The 23,018-nt window shown below is 32.7% G+C and overlaps 1 protein-coding gene and 1 long non-coding RNA gene across 4 annotated transcripts in view; both read left to right on the top strand.

The window, feature by feature from the left end:
• Nucleotides 1–23,018, top strand: part of LOC127727671 (cell adhesion molecule DSCAML1-like) — a 73,503-nt gene that overhangs the window by 8,549 nt on the left and 41,936 nt on the right. Inside the window, exons 4-17 of the mRNA XM_052234787.1 lie at nucleotides 141–282; nucleotides 1,025–1,191; nucleotides 1,485–1,638; nucleotides 4,552–4,670; nucleotides 5,053–5,166; nucleotides 8,930–9,045; nucleotides 9,392–9,545; nucleotides 11,114–11,320; nucleotides 17,002–17,157; nucleotides 18,102–18,231; nucleotides 18,881–19,050; nucleotides 19,401–19,538; nucleotides 21,702–21,878; nucleotides 22,706–22,776. Coding sequence (XP_052090747.1) covers nucleotides 141–282; nucleotides 1,025–1,191; nucleotides 1,485–1,638; nucleotides 4,552–4,670; nucleotides 5,053–5,166; nucleotides 8,930–9,045; nucleotides 9,392–9,545; nucleotides 11,114–11,320; nucleotides 17,002–17,157; nucleotides 18,102–18,231; nucleotides 18,881–19,050; nucleotides 19,401–19,538; nucleotides 21,702–21,878; nucleotides 22,706–22,776 — 2,015 coding nt within the window. The remainder of the gene's footprint in view (nucleotides 1–140; nucleotides 283–1,024; nucleotides 1,192–1,484; nucleotides 1,639–4,551; nucleotides 4,671–5,052; nucleotides 5,167–8,929; nucleotides 9,046–9,391; nucleotides 9,546–11,113; nucleotides 11,321–17,001; nucleotides 17,158–18,101; nucleotides 18,232–18,880; nucleotides 19,051–19,400; nucleotides 19,539–21,701; nucleotides 21,879–22,705; nucleotides 22,777–23,018) is intronic.
• On the top strand, nucleotides 14,362–16,626 carry LOC127728187 (uncharacterized). 3 transcript variants are annotated; one of them, XR_007994026.1, is made up of 2 exons: nucleotides 14,362–15,033; nucleotides 16,497–16,626. It is a non-coding gene; the product is annotated as an uncharacterized LOC127728187 (long non-coding RNA). The 3 variants fall into 3 exon arrangements; XR_007994024.1 differs by lacking the exon at nucleotides 14,362–15,033 and adding an exon at nucleotides 15,683–15,826; XR_007994025.1 differs by lacking the exons at nucleotides 14,362–15,033; nucleotides 16,497–16,626 and adding exons at nucleotides 15,683–15,826; nucleotides 16,097–16,225.

The following is a 23,018-nucleotide window of genomic DNA, read 5'->3' as shown; positions in this document are numbered from 1 at the left end:
GTTTAAAGTGGATACCGCCTATTATGTTCAAGAGCAATGCCAATTTCTTTTCTTGCAGAAAAAAAAGGATTTTGTTTTGGTATTTGTGACTCATATGTTATTGCTGTAAAATTCATCACATTTTACAATTCTTTACATAGATATTGACCTTTTATTCCAAGAAGAACCAGATTCATTATATATAACAGCAGGACAACCAGTTGTTCTTCATTGCTCTCCACCAATCAGCTTTCCTTCAGCTAATGTATCATGGTACAAAAACAACCAACCAATGAAATACAGGTAAAATCTTTACTGCTCTCCACCAATCAGTATTTCTTGAGGTAATGCAACTTGGTACAAAAGCAACAATACTATGAAATACAGATAAAACTCTTCATGATTTTTTCAGCTGATGTAACATCGGTTAAAAACAACCAACCAATGAAATTCATATGATATTAATTATCTGCTCTCCGCCATATCTGCCAATTTCCACTATTTAGGAGAGAACTACATCATTTTTACATATATTCTTGACTGCAGCATGATGATCTTGAAAATAGCTCTATTAAAAACACAATTTTGTTATCACAATTTTGTAAAAATTCACAACACACAGACAGAGTTCGAATTTGGGCAGTGAGTCATTTACTGTTCTAGAGTTATGCCCCTTTTTAACTTGGAAAATAGCAAAGCTGGAGCTGGGGCATTTATTTCCTTAGACACATTCTTCTTTTTTTAATATGGTTTTAGTTGAACTTCTTGGGGAAAAAAGAAATATTGTTAATACATTTTATGATGTCAGTATTTTCTCATGACAAACAAATACTCTACTGTTTATGATCAGTTTTCATTTGGAAATAGCAGTTAAAGATAACATGCTTTTTTAATTTACATTTTAGCAAATTTTTAATAAATTTTACTTGTAGAAGTGTTTAAGGGGAGATAATTCAGACACGTTAAATGAGCTTGGGTAATACCTAAGATTTAATGATTAAAAGATACAAGTTGTTTTTGCAAGGTAGGAAATTGTTTATTTCAGAACAGGAGAACAGGCTGTTTACATTGTTGATCCTTTGGTTGGAATCTGGAATCTATTCTTTACAGATATACAGAAACAGGATGAAGGCAGATATTTTTGTGTAGCTACAAATAGTTATGCTATTCCCACATCTAGAACCTCAAAGTCAGCAGACTTGCAGATTGGAGGTATGCTAATAAGGTCAATAATTATGTTAAGAAGATATAGCTGTCTGAGATCAATCAGACTTTACATTTTCTTTAATGAAATATTATGTTTAAGAGGTCAAATTTTGTAATTTTACAACTCTTAAATTCTTCCGACAGTGAGCAAATTTTACCGAGTAAATACACTGTATACTCTGAAGTTGAAATTGAGCCTGATTATGATGATAAAAACTACTTACCGGTAAGTTCATTTTTTTTCTTTCAAATTATTATTTGTTTCGTAAAAGTAACTATATTTTGAATTTGCTATATAGGTGGTCCAGTGTTTTTAGATCCTCCAGTATCAACCTCTGTGGTTACTGGAGATGGAACTCAGATGACATGCATGGTTGGAGGAGATCCCTTCCCACAGATTACTTGGTTTTTAGATGGACTTATGGTTATTCCTGATGACACATTAATTTTAAGGTCAGTCTTTTGACACACATATTAATGTAAAAAACACAAGCAATAGTACAGTACACAATTATAGTGAGAATGAACTAAAAGTGCTGTTCCTTTGATTTTTGTGTTTGTTTGCTCTGCATGGACTGATTTTGTGTCATGGATGGATACCTGATATCCCTTCATTTCTATTATAAGTTTAATGATTGTACCTTAGAATTGGTGTAAGGATATTCTGAGATGTATCTTGGAATAAAAACTAGTTTACTCTCATATCTCCTTTTATCCATTGTGAAATTTTCTCCTCATTCATCAGACCACATTTTTATACCCTGCCTAGGATAGTGTGGGGCATTATGTTTTCTGGTCTGTGTGCCTTCTGTCTGATATTCCTTCCATCCAGTATCAGGTTAATTTTAAAAAGAATTATGTCAAATTATGGTTTTGACCCTGATTTCGCTGTTCACTGAAAGTCGGTACATTTTCAGGTTTATGTTTCTGGTTAACTTCAGACTTAGTACACATTTTTATTATGATGTGAATTTTTAGCTCACCTGGCCCGTCTTCGTCCGTCGTCTGTCGTTGTCGTCGTAAACTATTTCAAAAATCTTCTCCTCTGAAACTACTGGGCCAAATACCTTCAAACTTTAACTGAATGTTCCTTAGGGTATCTAATTTATAAATTGTATCCGAAGTTTTGATCCATCAACAAACATAGCCGCCATGGCTAAAAATAGAACATAGGGGTCAAATGCAGTTTTTGGCTTATATCTCAAAAACTAAACCATTTAGAGCAAATCTGACAAGGGGTAAATATAAAACGATAATAAAGACAATAACACCCATCGATTACCGCATGGTAAGAGTTTATTCTGGTCGACATGTTTCGCCATCAAGCATGGCGTCTTCAGGACAATATTACATATGAAATCAAACAGTGAAGTACAAGGGGTAAAAATGTTCAATAGGGTAAGATCTATCAGCCCTGAAATTTTCAGACGACCCGAACAACCCATTGTTGGGTTGCTGCCACTAAATTGGTAATTTTAAGGAAATTTTGCAGTTTTTGGTTATTATCTTGAATATTATTGAAGATAAAGATAAACTGTAAATAGCAAAAATGTTCAGCAAAGTAAGATCTACAAAAAGTTAATATGACCAAAATTGTCAATTGACCCCTTAAGCAGTTATTGCCCTTTAAAGACAATTTTACACAATTTATTCATCATGTTTGCTAACATTTAAAAATCTTCTCCTCTGAAACTACTGGGCCTAATACTTCTAAAATCTAACTGAATGTTCCTTAGGGTAACTGGTTTATAAATTGTATCCGAAGTTTTGATCCATTAACAAACATGGCCGCCATGGCTAAAAATAGAACATAGGGGTCAAATGCAGTTTTTGGCTTTTATCTCAAAAACTAAAGCAGTTAGAGCAAAAGTGACATGGAGTTAAAAAGATGAATAAGTCAAGATCTATCTGCTATGAAATTTTCAGACCAATTGGACCTCCCATTGTAGGGTTACTGTTGGAAATAGTAAATTTTTATGAAATTTTACTGTTTTTGGTTATTATCTTTAATATTATAATAGATAGAGAGAAAGTGTAAATGGCAAAAATGTTCAGCTAAGTAGGATCTACAAATAAGTCAAATGATCGAAATAGTCAATTGACTCCTTCCTTGAAACATTTATTTTTTACATTTTTTCGTGCAAGTCTTTTTCAAAAATCTTCTTCTCTCAAAATAATGGGCCAAATACTTCCAAACTTTAACTGAATGTTCCTAAGGGTATCTAGTTGATAAATTGCATCCGAAGTTTTGATCCATCGACAAACATGGCCGCCATGGCTAAAAATAGAACATAGGGGACAAAAGCAGTTTTTGGCTTATATCTCAAAAACTACAGCAGTTAGAGCAAAAGTGAAAGGGAGTTCAAGTGATAAATGGGTCATGATCTATCTGTTATGAAATTTTCAGACAAGTTCGACAACCCATTAATGGGTTACTGTTGGAAGTAGTTTATTTTTATTAAATTTTACTGTTTTTGGTTATTTTCTTTAATATTATAATATATAGAGAGAAAGTATAAATGGCAATAAATGTTCAGCTAAGTAAGATCTACAAATAAGTCAACATGATCAAAATAGTCAATTGACCCCTTGAGGAGTTATTGCCCTTTCAAACGTTTTTTTTAACATTTTTTGTGAAAGTCTAATTACTTTTTCAAAAATCTTCTTCTCTGAAACTACTGGGCAAAATACTTAAAAACTTTAATTGAATGATCGTAGGGTATCTAGTTTATAGATTGTATTTGGGGATTTGATCCATTCAAAAACATGGCGGCAGAGTCTAAAAATAGAACATAGGGGTCAAATAAAGTTTTTGGCTTTCATCTCAAAAACTAAAGCAGTAAGAGCAAAACTGACATAGGTGAAAGTGTAAAACAGGTTTAGATCTATCTGTCAAGTAATCTTCAGACCAATAGGACAACTTATTGTTGGGTTACTGTCCAGAAAAAGTTAATTTTTAGGAAGTTTACAGTTTTGGGTTATGTATTATCTTTAATGTTATTATAGAAAGAGAGAAAGTGTAAATGACAAAATTGTTCAGCAAAGTAAGATCTACAAATAAGTCGAATGCCTGAAACTGAAATTACAGGTGAGCGATAAGAGGCTCATGATCATGAGCCTCTTGTTTCAATTGTATGCAAACTTACTGTTTTTTCCCTGATTTAATGGTTCACTGAACAAGGCAAATTATGCAAGTGCAAGCAGGGCATGTTGTCCTATGGACACAAATTCTTGTTAAGCTTTTGTTCAATGTTAAATAGAAAGTTGTATTGATACTTGTCACCCTTAATTTCAAAGAAGATTCCTAGTTTCTACCATCTTATAAAAGAACCTTTTATTTTGTTATAATCTGCATGTAATTTACAGGAATCAGAACCAAGAACTTCACATGGCAAATGTTAACAAGATAAGAGAAGGACTTTATACATGTAAAGCTACAAATGTATATGGTGAAGCTGAATCTACTGCTTATTTGAAAGTTCTAGGTAATAAATATTTTCTACTGGTATCGTACTTTTAATTTTTGTCTGAACACACTCACCAGAAAGGTTCACATTGTGGCTTGTGGCCGATATTTTACGACACCAGTGTGTAGAAAACCTGTTAATCTATACTTGGAGCAGCTAATAGAGTACCCCTTTCTTGAGAAACTTTGGGTTGATCCTTTTAGAGGTTATTGAGAGCCAAAAGACGTTGATGGCTGAGATTTTCATTTTGCTCGATGGAGATTCTCTCTTTGTTGGAGGTAATGGCTCCTTTGAAATAGTTTACCTCAAGATTTTTTATATGTTTTCAGATATGAACACAAGAGTAGAAAAAGAAACATCAATGGTACATATTTATCTATTGTTTCCTGCTGTATTTCAGTGCCACCAGTTATTGTAGATTTTACTGAATCAGTCACAGTTATATCAGACAATGATTTGGTACTACCTTGCTATGTAAACGGAGATCCTAAACCCACTATTCAGTGGTTAAAAGGTTAGTTTTAACTCCTAGTAAATATTGGTAAAAAATCTACAAATTTCATATTGTTGCAGTTTAAAATAAAAAAATGAAAATGCTAGAATTCTAACTTTTGCTTTTTAAAAGTTGAACTTATTCACTGCAATCTAGGGAATTTTGGTTTTATTCATGGTATGATGACTAATAGTTTTCCGTGTTTCGAAGTTTAGAGGAAAATTATTGTACTTACAGTTCTTTCATATATACATGTATGGTAATATTCTTTACAAAGCACAAAAATGTCGGCATTCACCTCAAAAGCTAACCAAACCTTTAAACAGACTTATTCGGAAAGGATATAGTTACGATACCATTGTCAAGTCATTAAGGATTGCATATTTTGGTATTAATATTGATTCACTCATAGGGTCTTTGCATCGGAAATAAACGCATTTATTCTAAAACCAGTTATTGGCATGATACAGGTTATGTTCTTCTCATATATTTTATGATGGTATGATACTAAACCCCTTACGGGAGGGATTGTACTTGATTTTCATATGATGAAGACATAATCTTTCAATCAGTTTAATTGAGGTCTGGAGCTGGCATGTCAGTAACTGCTAGTAGTCCTTTGTTCATTTATGTATCATTGTCATTTTGCTTAGTTTCTTTTGTTACCTATTCTGACATCGGACTCAGACTTCTTTTGAACTGAGTTTTACTGTGCGTATTGCTATGTGTTTCTTTATTCTACATTGGCTAGAGGTGTAGGGGGAGGGTTGAGATCTCACAAAACATGTTTAACCCCGCCGCATTTTTGCACTTGTCCCAAGTCAGGAGCCTCTGGCCTTTGTTAGTCTTGTATGTTATTTTTAATTTTAGTTCATTTATATGTTTTGGAGTTTAGTGTGACGTCCATTTTCACTGAACTAGTACACAATTTTATTTAGGGGCCAGCTGAGGACCACCTCCGGGTGCGGGATTTTCTCGCTGCGTTGAAGACCCATTGGTGGCCTTCAGCTGTTGTCTGCTCTTCGGTCGGGTTGTTGTCTCTTTGACATATTCCCCATTTCCATTCTCAATTTTATGGACACAGGATAACAACTGTAGTATCATGTGACTGGTCATTTTTCAGGGGTTAATTTACCTATAAGACCATTCTCTCGCCAACTTAGAACTGGTCAAGTTCTAATTATATGTTTATTCATGTTATTGTTTACATTTTCATATTTTTAAAATGATCTTCCGAGCATTAGGGTTTGGACACAGGTTTCCATTTTGACTGAGGTAACTTGGGTGTAGTTGGTTTTTCCTGGCTGGTGTGTTCATTTATGACAGAGTAAAAACATGTATTGGCAGTTTAAATATTGTTAATATATTTATATATTATTTTCATGATTTTTCTGTTTGGTATTCATGTTTATACATATGAATTTATTGTTTATCCGTATAAATATTATTTTGTAAATAAAAATAGATTATAATAAAATCTTGTGTCCCTCTAGTCTTGTGGACGATCGGGAAATATAATATTTGAGATAATTTTGCCTTATATTAGTATAGTGTGTACAACATATTATGTTGATTTGAAGAAGCATACATAAAATAGACGAAAATTTATACATTTTACACCAAAAGGCCATAGAACACAATTATTATCTCTCAAGACAATGTAATTCATCTATTCATGGTATTGTTTTTAGATGGAAAAGATATTATTTCAAGTGACAGGATTCTTATCGGGTTATCTGACCTTACTGTGAAGAAAGTTGATCTTTATGATGCAGGAATCTATACCTGTCATGCATTTAATATGGCTGGTGCAGTTTTTGGTATGGCAACTGTCACAGTTAACAGTATGTATCCATCAATATTTTTACTACATTTTTGCCATAACCTTAAGGGTTATTGCAGAAATAAAAAGAGCGTTATTTTCCACCTCGTATACAAATATTAATGAAATATTTCCACTGTAAGTTATGCAATGATGATAAGTCATTTGTCAATGAATCTAGATAAATAAAATATGCAACTCACAAGCCTCATATTAAATAAAAAGTTTTAAAATTGGAAATGAAAAATCCTAAGTTACAGAAATTTATACTTGTATTGGAACTGAAATTTAGACATATTTACATCAGCAAAGATGTTGTATATAAAGGAAGTACTGTAGATTTATTTATTTTCATGGTACCAGTTTTCATGGACTGATGAAAAATTGTATTTTTGCAGATATTTAATTACATGGTTTTATTGTCTCACCTGCGACGAAAGTCACAGTATGCGAGACATAGGTATTACTATCCAGCGGCGACAGCGGCGTAAACTATTTGTATAAAGCATTATATTTCAGAAGGTAGAAGACCTGGATGCTTCATACCTTGTATGCAGATACCTTATGTCATGAAGTTTCCGTCTGTCATATGCCCATTGTCCTTGACCTCATTTTCATGGTTCAATGACTGCTTGAAAAAAAATTTGAGTTTTTTTGTCATGTGAATTTCTCAATTATTATGAGTAATAGGTTAACTGTATTTGGTATATGGGTTCCTTGCAACGTCTACATGTCCGTCAGACAGGGTTAACATCAAACTAGCAGGTTTCATCTGACCTTGACCTCATTTTCATGGTTCATTGGTCAATGTTAAGTTTGGTCTGTTTTTCAAATACTAATAGCAATAGGTCAACTATAATTGGTGTATGGAATGATTGTAAGGTGTACATGACTGTCTATCCAGTATCATCTGACCTTGACCTCATTTCCATGGTTCATTGGTTAACATTAAGTTTTTGTGTTTTGGTCTGTTTTTTGATATCCATAAGCAATGGGTCAACTATATTTGGTGTATGGAATAATTGTAAGGTGTACATGTCTGTATGACAGATTTTATCTGACCTTGACCTCATTGTCATGGATCTTTAAGAATGATAAGTTTATGTGATACTTGTAGTAAAACCTTTGTCTTTAAGACTTTCAACATAAAATCAATGGTCAGGAAAACAGGCGAGACATTTCAGCTTGTGCACTGTTGTTTTGTTGAACATCTAAATTTGTGGCTCAACTATACCCATGAAATCCACGAAAATTTGAATCCCACGAATAAAAATGAATTCACAGTAGTTGGAAAATCCGACATTCTGGCACTATTTTCTTCTTATTGAATGTCTTTAAATTCTTTCATAAGTTTAGAAATTGCACTGCTGTGACTTGCTCATATGGACTATATCTTAGGATTTATCATGTCCTAGGCACCTTTATCATACAGAAGTAGAATCTGACACAAGCTAGGCTAAGTTAGAGAAGGTATGATGATTGTAATGATGCTTGTATTAGAATAGGATATTTAAGTAACATTTACAACAGCTGTTATAATGTAAATATAGAGCAGTAGTATGAAAAAGAGGTGGAAGATACTAAGGGGACAATCTTAAACCATAAAATCAAGAAAAACAGACAAAAAAAAAAACATGGAATAGGTATTTTTGAGAAAGGACAAAAATTGGAGACTTATTATTGCGATTTCAGGAAAATCTGAATACACTTATATGCATCAGATATCAGAATGTGAGTTCTTATTATTGTGATTATCACCTAGTTGTATTATCGCAATAATAAAAACCTCCCAATAATTTCTGAATTTACAGTATATAGAAAAAATGACTGAGCAACACACGCCCCGTCAAAAACAGAGAGTGATCTCAGATGCTCCAGAAGGCACATTTCTTGTTCATTATCCTAAACAATATTAGTTAAAAATTTTTGTTTTGACTATTCAAAATTGTTTTATTGTTGTAGTGAAACCAGAGTTTATTAAGTCGCCGTTGGACAAAACTGTAATCCTTGGCCTGTCTGTGGACATGGATTGTGAGGTCAGAGGTCATCCAACTCCAACAGTTTCTTGGCTGTTTAATGTAAGAATTAACATTATGAGAAAATATTACTAATAATTCAAGTCTGTATGTCTGTATGTCTGTCAGTCTCATGAAATTTTTCTAAAGAACTACAAACAAGAGCTTCTTAAAATTTGTTTTCAGGTTTTATGTGGGCATGCTTTACCGTGTGATGTGTTTTCAGATTCATAGCTCATCATCATCCTATTCAATGAATTCTTAAAGCAGAGGTTATATAATTGAGCAGTAGCTCATAGTTTTACTTGGTTGTGATGAAGTATTCTCAACTCAATTTTGATGATATTTGAAAATTGACAACCTGTAAACATATCTATTTCAGGGTATATATTTTTCATATATTTTTCAGGGTACTAACCTGCTTCCACCAGGTATTATTGTATCTAGTGATAATCATGGAATACATGTTGCCATAGTAACATGGCGCCATGTTGGATTGTATACCTGTGTAGCCTCTAACATTCTGGAAGCTGCCACCAGGGATGGGAGGTTAAGTGTGCATGGTATGATTTGTACTGCTCTGTAGAAATTTTATAATCTAGTTTTCTGTAGCCCTTGTACCTTGATTTTTTAGGATGTTTTATTCAATTTGATAAATTTAAGTGATTTACCTCTCCTTACAGTATTGTAATGATACATTATATTTAATTTTAGTCTCCAGTCATCAGCATAGTACATAGTTACATATTTGAATTGAATTAAGTTTGCAGGTTGTTTTTTTTTTTCAATAAAGTCTTTGTTGCAACCCAATTCTTTGGAAAGTGAAAGGAGTAAGGACATTACAACTTTTTTTTGTCCTGAAATGAATTATTATTGATTAAATGTTGTAGTTACAAAAACAAATGTAATATTATAATTATTATTATAGTGATATAGCCACAGTGATGACTGTTATTGTCTTCAAACTATGATTTTGAAACAAAGTTTAAAGACTTCTTTCTTTTTATATTTTGAAGTTATTTCAACTCAGAAATAATAAAATATATCACATTTACATACTTTTTTACCACATATAAGGTAAAGTTGCGTATCAGTCACTTTCCTTATAAAAACAATTAGAAAATTGTTTTTTTTCATAAATGTTTTAAACATATTCATCTTTATGAAAACATGGTAGCTTCATGTTGTGATCTTCCATGTTCAGATTTTTTTCATATTTATGCAAAACAAGGACATTGCCGTTTCTTGTCCCTTATCAATATTGCAGGGAAACATTTTTTCAGAAAAAAGCTTCCAACATTTTCTTCCCAATGAATGGATATAATCCAAGTAATGATGTTACTTGCAATAATAGTTCCCAATAGAATATCTATATATAGGTATCTGTTTGATTATTTTTCAAGACAGTTTTTGTCGCGCCTTGACAGAGTCAAAAAGCGAGACATAGGTATGCTGTTTCCAGTGTTGGTGGCGGCGGCAGCGTCAACAATGTATTAGTTTGTGATTAGGTCTAGTTTATGGTGAACCACAAGTGGTAGGTCAATGATATTTGGTATGCAGTTGTATTAGCATTGGCACATCTCATGTCCATGGAGAATATTTGGCCCCGCCCCCTCAGTCATGGTCTATTGACTTTGAAACTTTTGCTTAGTTTACATGTTTTAGTTTGTGATTAGATCAGTTTAAGATGAACTGCTAATGTTAAGTCAATGATATTTGGTATGCAAATGTATTGGCATTTGCAAGTATCATTTCCATAGAGATTATATAGCCCCACCCCCTCTTCATGGTTCATTGACTTTGAAACTTTTACATAGTTTACAAGTTAATGTTTGTGTTTAGGTTTGTTTAAAGGGAACAACTTATTATAAGTCAATGGTATTTGGTATGCAGTTGTATTAACATTGGCACATCTCATTTCCATAGAGATTGTTTAGCCATGTATCTTCAGTCATGGTTCATTGACTTTGAATATTTGCATAACTTACATGTTAAAGTATTGCTATTTTAATTTCAACATTTGCATTATCAAAATTACAAAAAGGCAAGACATATCTCTGTGATAACAGTTTATTAATACAGTAATTGCTTTTCTGAACAACAAATTTTTCATCATAAGATTTTGTTTCAGTTTTACCAAGAATACAAGCCATAAATGGAGATCCTGTAGTCTATCTGAACCAAGAGCTTGATTTAACTTGCACAGTTAATGGTATACCAAATCCAACAATAAAATGGTTCCACCAAGAAACAGCAGTTGTCCCATCACTGGATGGCAGAGTGACTATACCAGCACAAAACAAACTCTTTATTAAATATGCCAAAGTTTCAGATAAAGGTAGGTTCTAATTGTTGATTTTAAAGGTCTAATAATAAGTTATATCCTGAAACACAACAATTCTGGTTGAATAGAAATAAGAAGATATTGTATGAGTGCCAATGAGACAACGAATGTCTGTTTTTAAGTTTTTATCCCCCACCTACGATAGTAGAGGGGCATTTTGTTATTCGGTCTGTGCGTCTGTGCGTCCGTTCGTTCGTTCGTTCGTTCGTTCGTTCGTTCATCTGTTCGTCCGTCCTTCTGTCCCGCTTCAGGTTAAAGTTTTTGGTCAATGTAGTTTTTGATGAAGTTGAAGTCCAATCAACTTGAAACTTAGTATACATGTTCCCTATGTTATGATCTTTCTAATTTTAATGCCAGATTAGAGTTTTGACCCCAGTTTCACAGTCCACTGAACATAGAAAATGATAGTGTGAGTGGGGCATCCGTGTACTATGGGCACATTCTTGTTTTTCAATAATAAAAAGGGAAATTGATGTTAACATCATTGAAGCAGCAACCTAACAACATAAACAAAAATAAAACCATAAAATTTGTTGAATATTCATTGTTCATCATGCAATCCCAACATTTTGGTATATGTTTATGAAAAATAGTCCCAAGGTTGCTTAAAATTAGATTCTGAAATGTGAAATTGTTTGAATGTAAAAATAATAGTGTTGATTTTACCCTCATCTTACTAATTCGCTGACTGTTAGCCTTGTAACATCAGAATTTGTTTTTACATATGATAGGATGCTTGGCCTATATTTTTATTTCCTCATGTTATCTCGTCTCCTTTTTGTAAGAATAGATTACATCAAAATAGAATACTCTATACACAATAAAAAGAGCAAGAAACAGTACAATATTTGACAAATTTTCTGCTACTCTTGATGTAAATATTTAATAACCTAATTGTTAACCTCATTTGATATACTGCGTGCCATAAAACTTTAAGGTCATATTGCTCCTTGATAACGATAATCTATCTTTCCCAAAAAAATATTTTAGTTCTTATGAAGCTGTATTTTGTACCATAAGGCACTTTGGTGCAATACTGGCATCTTTGTAGCAGTCTGGTGATCAAAGCACTTTAGCTTGTGGCGATTATGATAGAAGTTTTGATTTGATACAGTTGTAGCCTGCTATATTTATTATATACTGGTTTTTATACGACCGCAAAAAATTTTTGCGGTCGTATATTGGTATGACGTTGTCGTCATCGTCGTTGTCGTCGTCGTCGTCCGAAGACACATTGGTTTTCGCACTCTAACTTCAGTTTAAGTGAATGGATCTCTTTGAAATTTTACCATAAGGTTCAATACCACAAAAGGAAGGTGGGGATTGATTTTGGGGGTTATGGTACCAACAGTTAAGGAATTAGGGGCCAAAAAGGGGCCAAAAATAAGCATTTTCTAGTTTCCAGACAATAACTGTGGAACGGTGTATGGATCTCTCTGAAATTATACTACAAGTTTCCATACCGCAAAGGGATGGTTAGGATTTGCTTTGGGGGGTTATGGCTCAAACCGTTTAGGAATTAGGGGCAAAAAAGGGGAAAAACAAGGTTGTCCTGGTTAATGGACAAATACTTTAGTACAAAACATAATTTAAAGCAGTGTAAGGGAGATAAATCAAATACATCATTGAAATTATCTCCCTTACACTGCTTTTAAATTATGTATTAAGTAATTGTTAATGAACAATTAAGATAATTTAAAACAGTGTAAGGGAGGTAATCCAAATACAATGTTTTGGTTACTTCCCTTACACTGCTTTTAAATTATGTTTAAAGAAATGCATATTTATAAAGGAAGACCAGTAAAAATATCTGCAAATGTTGCATCTTTTTTTAAAAAAAAAATCCATATGAAAGATTTGACACTATATTTTAAATTCTATTATAAAATAGATTAAGTTAGCACTATGGTAAATTTAAATGGGTAGTTATGGTTGCAAACTCCATTGGAAATATGAAATGAGATTATGACCATATCTTGAGGGAAAGAATTTTTTGGGGAAAAAAAGGGGGGGGGGAAGAAATTGTGGGGGGTCAATTTTTTCTCATTTCAGATTTCAGAAATTAAAAAGAATTATTCTTCAAATATTGTTTTTTTTTTAACTTTCAAATATTGAAAAATTTCAAGAAGTAATCTTTAATTGCACAGTATGGTGCATTGGATTTGTAAAATCTTTGACCACATTTTTTTATTTGTTATGCCGAATCTAACCGTGTATTTAGATTTTTAATTTTGGGTCCAGTTTTCAAATTGGTCTACATTAAGGTCCTAAGGGTCCAAAATTAAACTTTGTTTGATTTTAACAAAAATTGAATATATGGGGTTCTTTGATATGCTGAATCTAAACATGTATTTAGATTTTTGATTTTTGGCCCAGTTTTCAAGTTGGTCCAAATTGGGGTCCAAAATTAAACTTTGTTTGATTTCAACAAAAATTGAATATATGGGGTTCTTTGATATGCTGAATCTAACCATGTATTTAGATTTTTTACTTGTGGACCCTGCTATCAAATTGGTTCATATTGAGGTCAAAAGGGTCCAAAATTAAACTTCATTTGATTTCATCAAAAATTAAGTTATTGAGGTTCTTTGAAATGCCAAATCTAACCGTGTATTTAGATTTTTAATTTTGGGTCCTGTTTTTTAAATTGGTCTACATTAAGGTCCAAAGGGTCCAAAATTTAACTTAGTTTGATTTTAACAAAAATTGAATTCTTGGGGTTCTTTGATATGCTGAATCTAAACATGTGTTTAGATTTTTTGATATGGGCCCAGTTTTCAAGTTGGTCCAAGTTGGGGTCCAAAATTAAACTTTGTTTGATTTCAACAAAAATTGAATATATGGGGTTCTTTGATATGCTGAATCTAAACATGTATTTAGATTTTAGATTTTTGGCCCAGTTTTCAAGTTGGTCCAAATTGGGGTCCAAAATTAAACTTTGTTTGATTTCAACAAAAATTGAATATATGGGGTTCTTTGATATGCTGAATCTAACCATGTATTTAGATTTTTTATTTGTGGGCCGCTATCAAATTGGTTCATATTGGGTTAAAAGGGTCCAAAATTAAACTTTGTTTGATTTCATCAAAAATTGAATTATTAGGGTTCTTTGATATGCCAAATCTAACCGTGTTTTTAGATTTTTAATTTATGGTCCCGTTTTTTAAATTGGTCTACATTAAGGTCCAAAGGGTCCAAAATTAAACTTAGTTTGATTTTAACAAAAATTGAATTCTTGGGGTTCTTTGATATGCTGAATCTAAACATGTGTTTAGATTTTTGATTATGGGCCCAGTTTTCAAGTTGGTTCAAGTTGGGGTCCAAAATTAAACTTTTTTTGATTTCAACAAGAATTGAATATATGGGGTACTTTGATATGCTGAATCTAACCATGATTTTAGATTTTTTATTTGTGGGCCCCGCTATCAAATTAGTTCATATTGAGGTCAAAAGGGTCCAAAATTAAACTTTGTTTGATTTCATCAAAAATTGAATTATTGGGGTTCTTTTATATTCCAAATCTAACCGTGTATTTAGATATTTAATTTTGGGTCCCGTTTTTATTTAAATTGGTCTACATTAAGGTCTAAAGGGTCCAAAATTAAACTTAGTTTGATTTTAACAAGAATTGAATTCTTGGGGTTCTTTGATATGCTGAATCTAAACATGTGTTTAGATTTTTGATTATGGGCCCAGTTTTCAAGTTGGTCCAAAGGGTCCAAAATTAAACTTTGTTTGATTTCAACAAAAATTGAATATATGGGGTTCTTTGATATGCTGAATCTAACCATGTATTTAGATTTTTTATTTGTGGGCCGCTATCAAATTGGTTCATATTGAGGTCAAAAGGGTCCAAAATTAAACTTTGTTTGATTTCATCAAAAATTGAATTATTAGGGTTCTTTGATATGCCAAATCTAACCGTGTTTTTAGATTTTTAATTTATGGTCCCGTTTTTTAAATTGGTCTACATTAAGGTCCAAAGGGTCCAAAATTAAACTTAGTTTGATTTTAACAAAAATTGAATTCTTGGGGTTCTTTGATATGCTGAATCTAAACATGTGTTTAGATTTTTGATTATGGGCCCAGTTTTCAAGTTGGTCCAAGTTGGGGTCCAAACTAAACTTTTTTTGATTTCAACAAGAATTGAATATATGGGGTACTTTGATATGCTGAATCTAACCATGATTTTAGATTTTTTATTTGTGGGCCCCGCTATCAAATTAGTTCATATTGAGGTCAAAAGGGTCCAAAATTAAACTTTGTTTGATTTCATCAAAAATTGAATTATTGGGGTTCTTTTATATTCCAAATCTAACCGTGTATTTAGATATTTAATTTTGGGTCCTGTTTTTATTTAAATTGGTCTACATTAAGGTCTAAAGGGTCCAAAATTAAACTTAGTTTGATTTTAACAAGAATTGAATTCTTGGGGTTCTTTGATATGCTGAATCTAAACATGTGTTTAGATTTTTGATTATGGGCCCAGTTTTCAAGTTGGTCCAAAGGGTCCAAAATTAAACTTTGTTTGATTTCAACAAAAATTGAATATATGGGGTTCTTTGATATGCTGAATCTAACCATGTATTTAGATTTTTTATTTGTGGGCCGCTATCAAATTGGTTCATATTGAGGTCAAAAGGGTCCAAAATTAAACTTTGTTTGATTTCATCAAAAATTGAATTATTAGGGTTCTTTGATATGCCAAATCTAACCGTGTTTTTAGATTTTTAATTTATGGTCCCGTTTTTTAAATTGGTCTACATTAAGGTCCAAAGGGTCCAAAATTAAACTTAGTTTGATTTTAACAAAAATTGAATTCTTGGGGTTCTTTGATATGCTGAATCTAAACATGTGTTTAGATTTTTGATTATGGGCCCAGTTTTCAAGTTGGTCCAAGTTGGGGTCCAAACTAAACTTTTTTTGATTTCAACAAAAATTGAATATATGGGGTACTTTGATATGCTGAATCTAACCATGATTTTAGATTTTTTATTTGTGGGCCCCGCTATCAAATTAGTTCATATTGAGGTCAAAAGGGTCCAAAATTAAACTTTGTTTGATTTCATCAAAAATTGAATTATTGGGGTTCTTTTATATTCCAAATCTAACCGTGTATTTAGATATTTAATTTTGGGTCCCGTTTTTATTTAAATTGGTCTACATTAAGGTCCAAAGGGTCCAAAATTAAACTTAGTTTGATTTTAACAAAAATTGAATTCTTGGGGTTCTTTGATATGCTGAATCTAAACATGTGTTTAGATTTTTGATTATGGGCCCAGTTTTCAAGTTGGTCCAAAGGGTCCAAAATTAAACTTTGTTTGATTTCAACAAAAATTGAATATATGGGGTTCTTTGATATGCTGAATCTAACAATGTATTTTGATTTTGGACATTGGACTATAATAGGTAAATTAAAAAAATTCAAGTTCTTAGACCACATTCTTTCTGTGTCAGAAACCTATGCTGTGTCAAATATTTAATCACAATCCAAATTCAGAGCTGTATCAAGCTTGAATGTTGTGTCCATACTTGCCCCAACTGTTCAGGGTTCGACCTCTGTGGTCGTATCAAGCTGCGCCCAGCGAAGCATTTTATTGTAGAAATGTGTCAACAACTGAAAGTGTCTGTGGTTTATGTAATCAATATGAAATCATATGCAATTCGGAAAGAAGACTTGTCATCAAACAAGCAAACTTCCGTGAAGGTTACTTATGTGTTGTTGGCAACTCAATTATGCATGATGTATATGTTTACTCTAGGTGAATATAAATGTGTGGCAGAAAACCTTGCTGGGAAAACTGAATTTCCAATCACAGTTTCAGTTATAGGTGAGTATTTGTATACCCCACTTTGAGGGGTCATCCATACTTAAAAACCATTTTCCAAAGTATGTACTGCCTCAGTGAGCTAGTGACTTTTGAGTGAGGGAGGACATGGGTTTGAAAACCTAACCAGGTTATAACAAAGACGTTAAACTTGGTATTTGCTGCTTCTCCAATAAGCATGCAGCATGATGGAGTAAGAGTAAAGACTGGTTGGTTGAAGAATGTGTTTGTCTCGTACATAGCAGGGTTAATATTCTTATCCCATTAACATGATCTTGACCTGAAGATGCATTTAATTTGCCATTGGATGTTAAACAGCCATCCATCATAATTATCAAAAGCATGCAAAGCTATGGGGGAGGGGGTACATTCATAGACAATTTTTGTGTAGGCTTTTTTTTACCTCTGAAATTTTGTTGTTTTTGCCAAATATAGTTTTATTTTATTGAAAATGGTTGATGCACACTTTTTTAGGGAGGGATGGGACTTGAGAAACATACAGTCCTTTTTGGATGCATTGGAAAACAGTTGAAAATTATTAATAACCCAATTTTCTTTCAGATTTTATTTTCGTTTAGTAGCATAGTGTTGATAAAACATTGGTCAATATTGACCTTGAAATACTTCTTTTTTGTAGTTCCTGACTAATACCCCTTGATGACATGGTCAGTTGGTTAATTTTGGTTAATTTGAGGTTTCCTTTTAATATCATGAGTTGACTTTTGACTAGATTATTTGAAATGAATATTGTTGTAGGAACAATTAAACACAGGGCAAGTAAATTTAAAATGTGCATTATTTTCACTTTTCTTAGCAGTGTAGTTTCAACATATTTTATTTTCAAATTAGCACAGAAAGGATTAGACACAAGTTAGTCCAACGTATCTTCTATCCTGATTTATTCTGATATATTAATTGATCAAATTTTTTAATTTGTTATATTACAGAGTCTCCTATTCCACCAGTGTTGACAAAAGCTGTGTCCTTCACTTCAACATCTGTGACCTTGACATGGTCACCTTCAACACAGAAACCAAACACACCACTCTCTCAGTACATCATATATTACAAAAAAGAGTAAGTCAATTATACAGTTGAATAAACATCGAATGTTCAACAGTGTGTTTCACTGGCCTTAGTTGAGGTACTAATTGATTGAAATTAATTCAAGTATCTTGTATAAACAAAGTAAATGTTTCAAGTATTTGCCATGAAGATTTTGATCAATGATACATTCAGAGGGCAAAATACAGTCTTCATTAATAGTTAAGTACTGTGAAAAAATTTGTGGGGTAGTTTTGTTGGAATGAACTGTTAGAATTGATAATAATGGGCATTGCATAATTTGCTCCCCATAGGGTGATAAATCACCTTAATTTCTTATCAAAGTGACCTAAATATTCAACACTTTACCTGTCAAGTGTGGTAGAATGGAAGCATCTATTGACCTGATTATATTTACAAAACAAGTGCTACAATGTTGATGTCTTTTCACTGCTCTGCTGTTTGAAGATAGTTTGAATTTCTGTTATGCTCTTTTAAGCATGAAATTTTTCATCAGTGTCTAAATGGCTCACGGTTTCAGATATTGTGCTGAGAGCAAGTCAACAGAAAACATGTTTAGCATAGGTGAATAACAACTCCTTGGTTCTGTGGTAATGAAAATACTTTTATAGGTATTGTTGATTAAACTTTTACTATATATGTATCCTTTGTATACTTTCAGAATAGATGTTGATTACAAAAGATTACCAATTACAGCAGGCAGTACAGATGCACAGATAGAAGTTGTTGGTTTATCTCCAGGAACCGTGTATATGTTTGTAGTGTCTGGTGATAATCCAGCAGGGGAAGGCAGTCTTAGTAATGTGTTATCTGCTAAAACTATGGACTCTGGTAAAATAAAATTATATTTTTCATTTTGTTTGTCCTCTTTAAATATTGAAGGGGAAACTTTAATTTAGTGCAACAGATTTGATAATATGATCAGAATTATTTGAATAAAAATAGGATAATGTTTTGAGGTTTCCTACTGACCGCTTCAAAATGAAGGTATTTTTAAACACTCTCGTCCATGGTTAATTCTTCTCTATCACTTGAATTATAAAAAAGCAGAAAATAATAAAAAAAAAAAGTAAACATCCATTGACAACATTCCTTACTTTTGGACAGTCTCCAGAAATATCTGATGAAGTAAAACCCCTACAGTATTTTCAATCATTTTGATTTTTATACACCTTTTACAGGTCCATCAGCACCAAGAAATTTGAAAATATTGTTTTCAAACAGCTCAACTGTGCAGTTAGAATGGGAAATTCCTGCTAAAACAAATGGCCAGATTAGAAAATACCAAGTCTGGTATAAGATAAAGGGAGATAACACTGGTAAGTAATTTGAAAACCAGTTCTCATACACAGGTTAAAGGGTGATAACTTCCTCAACTTTTTAAGATGAGTTAATTTCTTGAATTTTTTTACTATGTCAACCATTCCCGTGTATTTGTTTATTTTTAGCTCACCTGACCCAAAAGGGTCAAGTGAGCTGTCGTCCGTAAACTTTTACAAAAATCTTTTCCTCTGAAACTACTGGGCCAAATTAAACCAAACTTGGCCTAAAACATCCTGAGGGTATCTAGTTTAAAAAATGTATCCGATGGCCCCGCCCATCAACAAAGATGGCCACCATGGCTAAAAATAGAACATGGGGTAAAATGCAGTTTTTTTTGCTTATATCTCTGAAACTAAAGCATTTAGAGCAAATCTGATGGGGTGGGCAGGGGGAGGGGGGGTAAAAATGCTCATCAGGTCAAGATCTGTCTGTCCTGAAATTTTCAGACAAATCAGACAACCGGTTGTTGGGTTGCTGCCCCTGAATTGGTAATTTTAAGGAAATTTTGCAGTTTTTTGGTTATTATCTTGAATATTATAATAGATAGAGATACACTGTAAACAGCAAAAATGTGCAGCAAAGTAAGATCTACAAATAAGTCAAACATAACCAAAATTGTCATTGACCCCTGAAGGAGTTATTGCCCTTTAAAGTCAATTTTTCACTATTTTTTTGTAAATTGTTTTAATCTTTTACAAAAATCTTCTTCTGAAATTACTGGGCCAAGTTAAATCATACTTGGCCTAAATCATCCTTGAGTTTAAAAAATGTTTACGATGACCGCGCCCACCTACCAAGATGGCCACCATGGATAAAAATTGAACATAGAGGTAAAATGCAGTTTTTGGCTTATATCTCTAAAACTAGAGCATTTGGTTTACTTTTACAAATTGTGACTTGGATGGAGAGTTGTCTCATTGGCACTCGTACCACATCTTCTTATATCCATTTAGAGCAAATCTAACAGGGATAAAATGTTCATCAGGTCAACATGACCAAAATTGTCTATTGACCCCTTAAGGAGTTATTGCCCTTTAAAGACAATTTTTCACTATTTTTTCGTAAATGTTTTTAATCTTTTACAAAAATCTTCTCATCTTAATTTACTTGGTCAAATGGAATTAATGTCAGCCACAATTATTTTTAGAGTATCTTGATTGAAAAATGTATCCGATGAACCTGCCCTACAACCAACATGGTCCCCATTGGTAAAAATAGAACATAGGGGTTTACTATAGAAGTCTATGGGAAAAATATAAAAAAAAATTCAAATGGACACAACTTGAAAATTAATTTAAAAATGATAAGGGGTCTTAAGTAACTATTGTAAGACTACAATGGGATGACTTGACTTTTTTCCAGGGGGTGCAAATTTTTCTGGGAGTTGGGTTGGGGGGGGGGGGGTGTTAATAATTTCTCCTTGATATGTTCCATTTTCAGAATTATTCAGTGTTACTTTTTCTATAAACCATTATTATATCTTTTCTTTCAGCATACTTATATTGGGTGAATGCCCCCCAGACCCGGCGGGTTAGTCGGGTCAGGGGAACCCCTGCCGAAATTTTTTTTGAAGGGTGTTCCATAAAAACATTTTAATAAAGGCATTTTCAGCTTTATACAGGCCCTGGGTGAAATAAATTTTGGAGCAGAGTAAAGGAAATTTTTAATTTTTTTTGTTAATTATCTTGAATATCATTATAGATTGAGATATACTGTAAACAGCAAAAATATCAAGCAAAGAAAGATCTACAAATAAGTTAACATGACCAATTGGCAATTGACATCTTATTGAAGTTATTGTCCTTTAAAGTTATTTTCTGTGATTTATTGGTAATTTTTGTAAATATTTTCAAAAATCTTCTGCTTTTAATTCAAAGGACTTTGATAATCCTTAATGAGACAACCTACACACATGGTTTCCTGACATATTGGATTTTTATAAAAATCTTTTGATTATTGACAGGAGAGAAAAAGAATCAAACACCAATAAAAATGCAAGACTCTGACATCTCAGACTCTGTAGTAAGAATTCCTATTGTCTCTGACTTTGACAAGCTTCGTTGGAGATTGGAAATCTAACCCTGTGATGTCTGAGATTTCCCATTATTGCAATTGTTTACGATATAGATTCATAATTACATGCTGGTTTTATGTTTTAGAGATTATGTCCCTTGTTACAACTAATGATATCAACAAACCATCAGTTGCCATGACAATAAGTAACCTTGAGCCTTTCACTCTGTATGAGTTCAAGGTCAGGGGTGCAACAGAAGAAAGTGGTGAAGATATGTGGGGAGAATTATCAAACTATGTTGATGTCAAAACAGCAGCTTCAGGTTGGTGTTTCTTATATTTACTGAACAATGAAAAGTCACAATTAATCTATATTTCATCCCATAGATGAAGAAGAAATATAAATGTGAATAAATCATATTTGTAACATGATATTAAAAGGATAGTCTGAAGATCACTAAATATATATATATATATGTCCATGGCCCTGTCCTGACCAATTTATCTTTTTGATGAAATTATTACTGATTGGTAAAAAAACCATATCATATGGTGAGACTTGGTTTTGTCTTGTCCATCTGTTTGATATGTAAACATTTCCAAACACAAAATATTCTTAAGATTGAACAGAAATGGAAGAAAGTCCGACACAATCATTCATTACATGCATATTTTACACTACTACTATGGATTCATTTATTTCCATGGATACCAATTTTTGTGAACTGAGGAAAACTTGTATTTTTATGGATATTTAATTTCCTGGATTTGCAAATTGTTCAAAACAAAGTAATGAAATATAAATGTCAGGAAGAGCAAAATAACTTAAAAGTATACAAAAATTGATAGCAGGGTTCACCAGAAATGTTTGACACCACAGCAAACTTCAACCAGCAAGCACTAATTTGCCCAAATGGACTAAGACAACCAATATAGAACAGCATATGGTCCAGATGGCATTCTTAGAACCAGTTTGATTTTTATTATTCCTCGTATAACACTCCTTGGAATATTTGATTTACTGGTTCCAATTTTGTTAATTAAAATCTCAAGTTAAAAAAAGGTAATTAAAGTGAATTTTGATACAGGTAAGTGAATGAAGAATAAGCCTGGTGGCTTTAAGATTTAAAGAAAATTATATTTTTTTCAGTTCCAAGTTTAGTTCCACAGATCACAAAAATACAGACATTATCATCAACTGCTATTCAAGTAGGATGGCAGGTATGTAGAAAAAAGTCTTTAACATGTCACACAGAAACAAGTCTTTAACATAGGCTGTCACACAGAAACAAGCCTTTAACATAGGCTGTCACACAGAAACATTAGTCTTTAACATAGGCTGTCACACAGAAACAAGTCTTTAACATAGGCTGTCACACGGAAACAAGTCTTTAACATAGGCTGTCACACAGAAACAAGTCTTTAACTTAGGCTGTCACACAGAATCAAGTCTTTAACATAGG

Source organism: Mytilus californianus, unplaced genomic scaffold, assembly GCF_021869535.1.
Source record: "Mytilus californianus isolate M0D057914Y unplaced genomic scaffold, xbMytCali1.0.p SCAF_2, whole genome shotgun sequence".
Taxonomy (NCBI): domain Eukaryota; kingdom Metazoa; phylum Mollusca; class Bivalvia; order Mytilida; family Mytilidae; genus Mytilus; species Mytilus californianus.
This window is presented reverse-complemented; position numbering and strand designations above follow the sequence as displayed.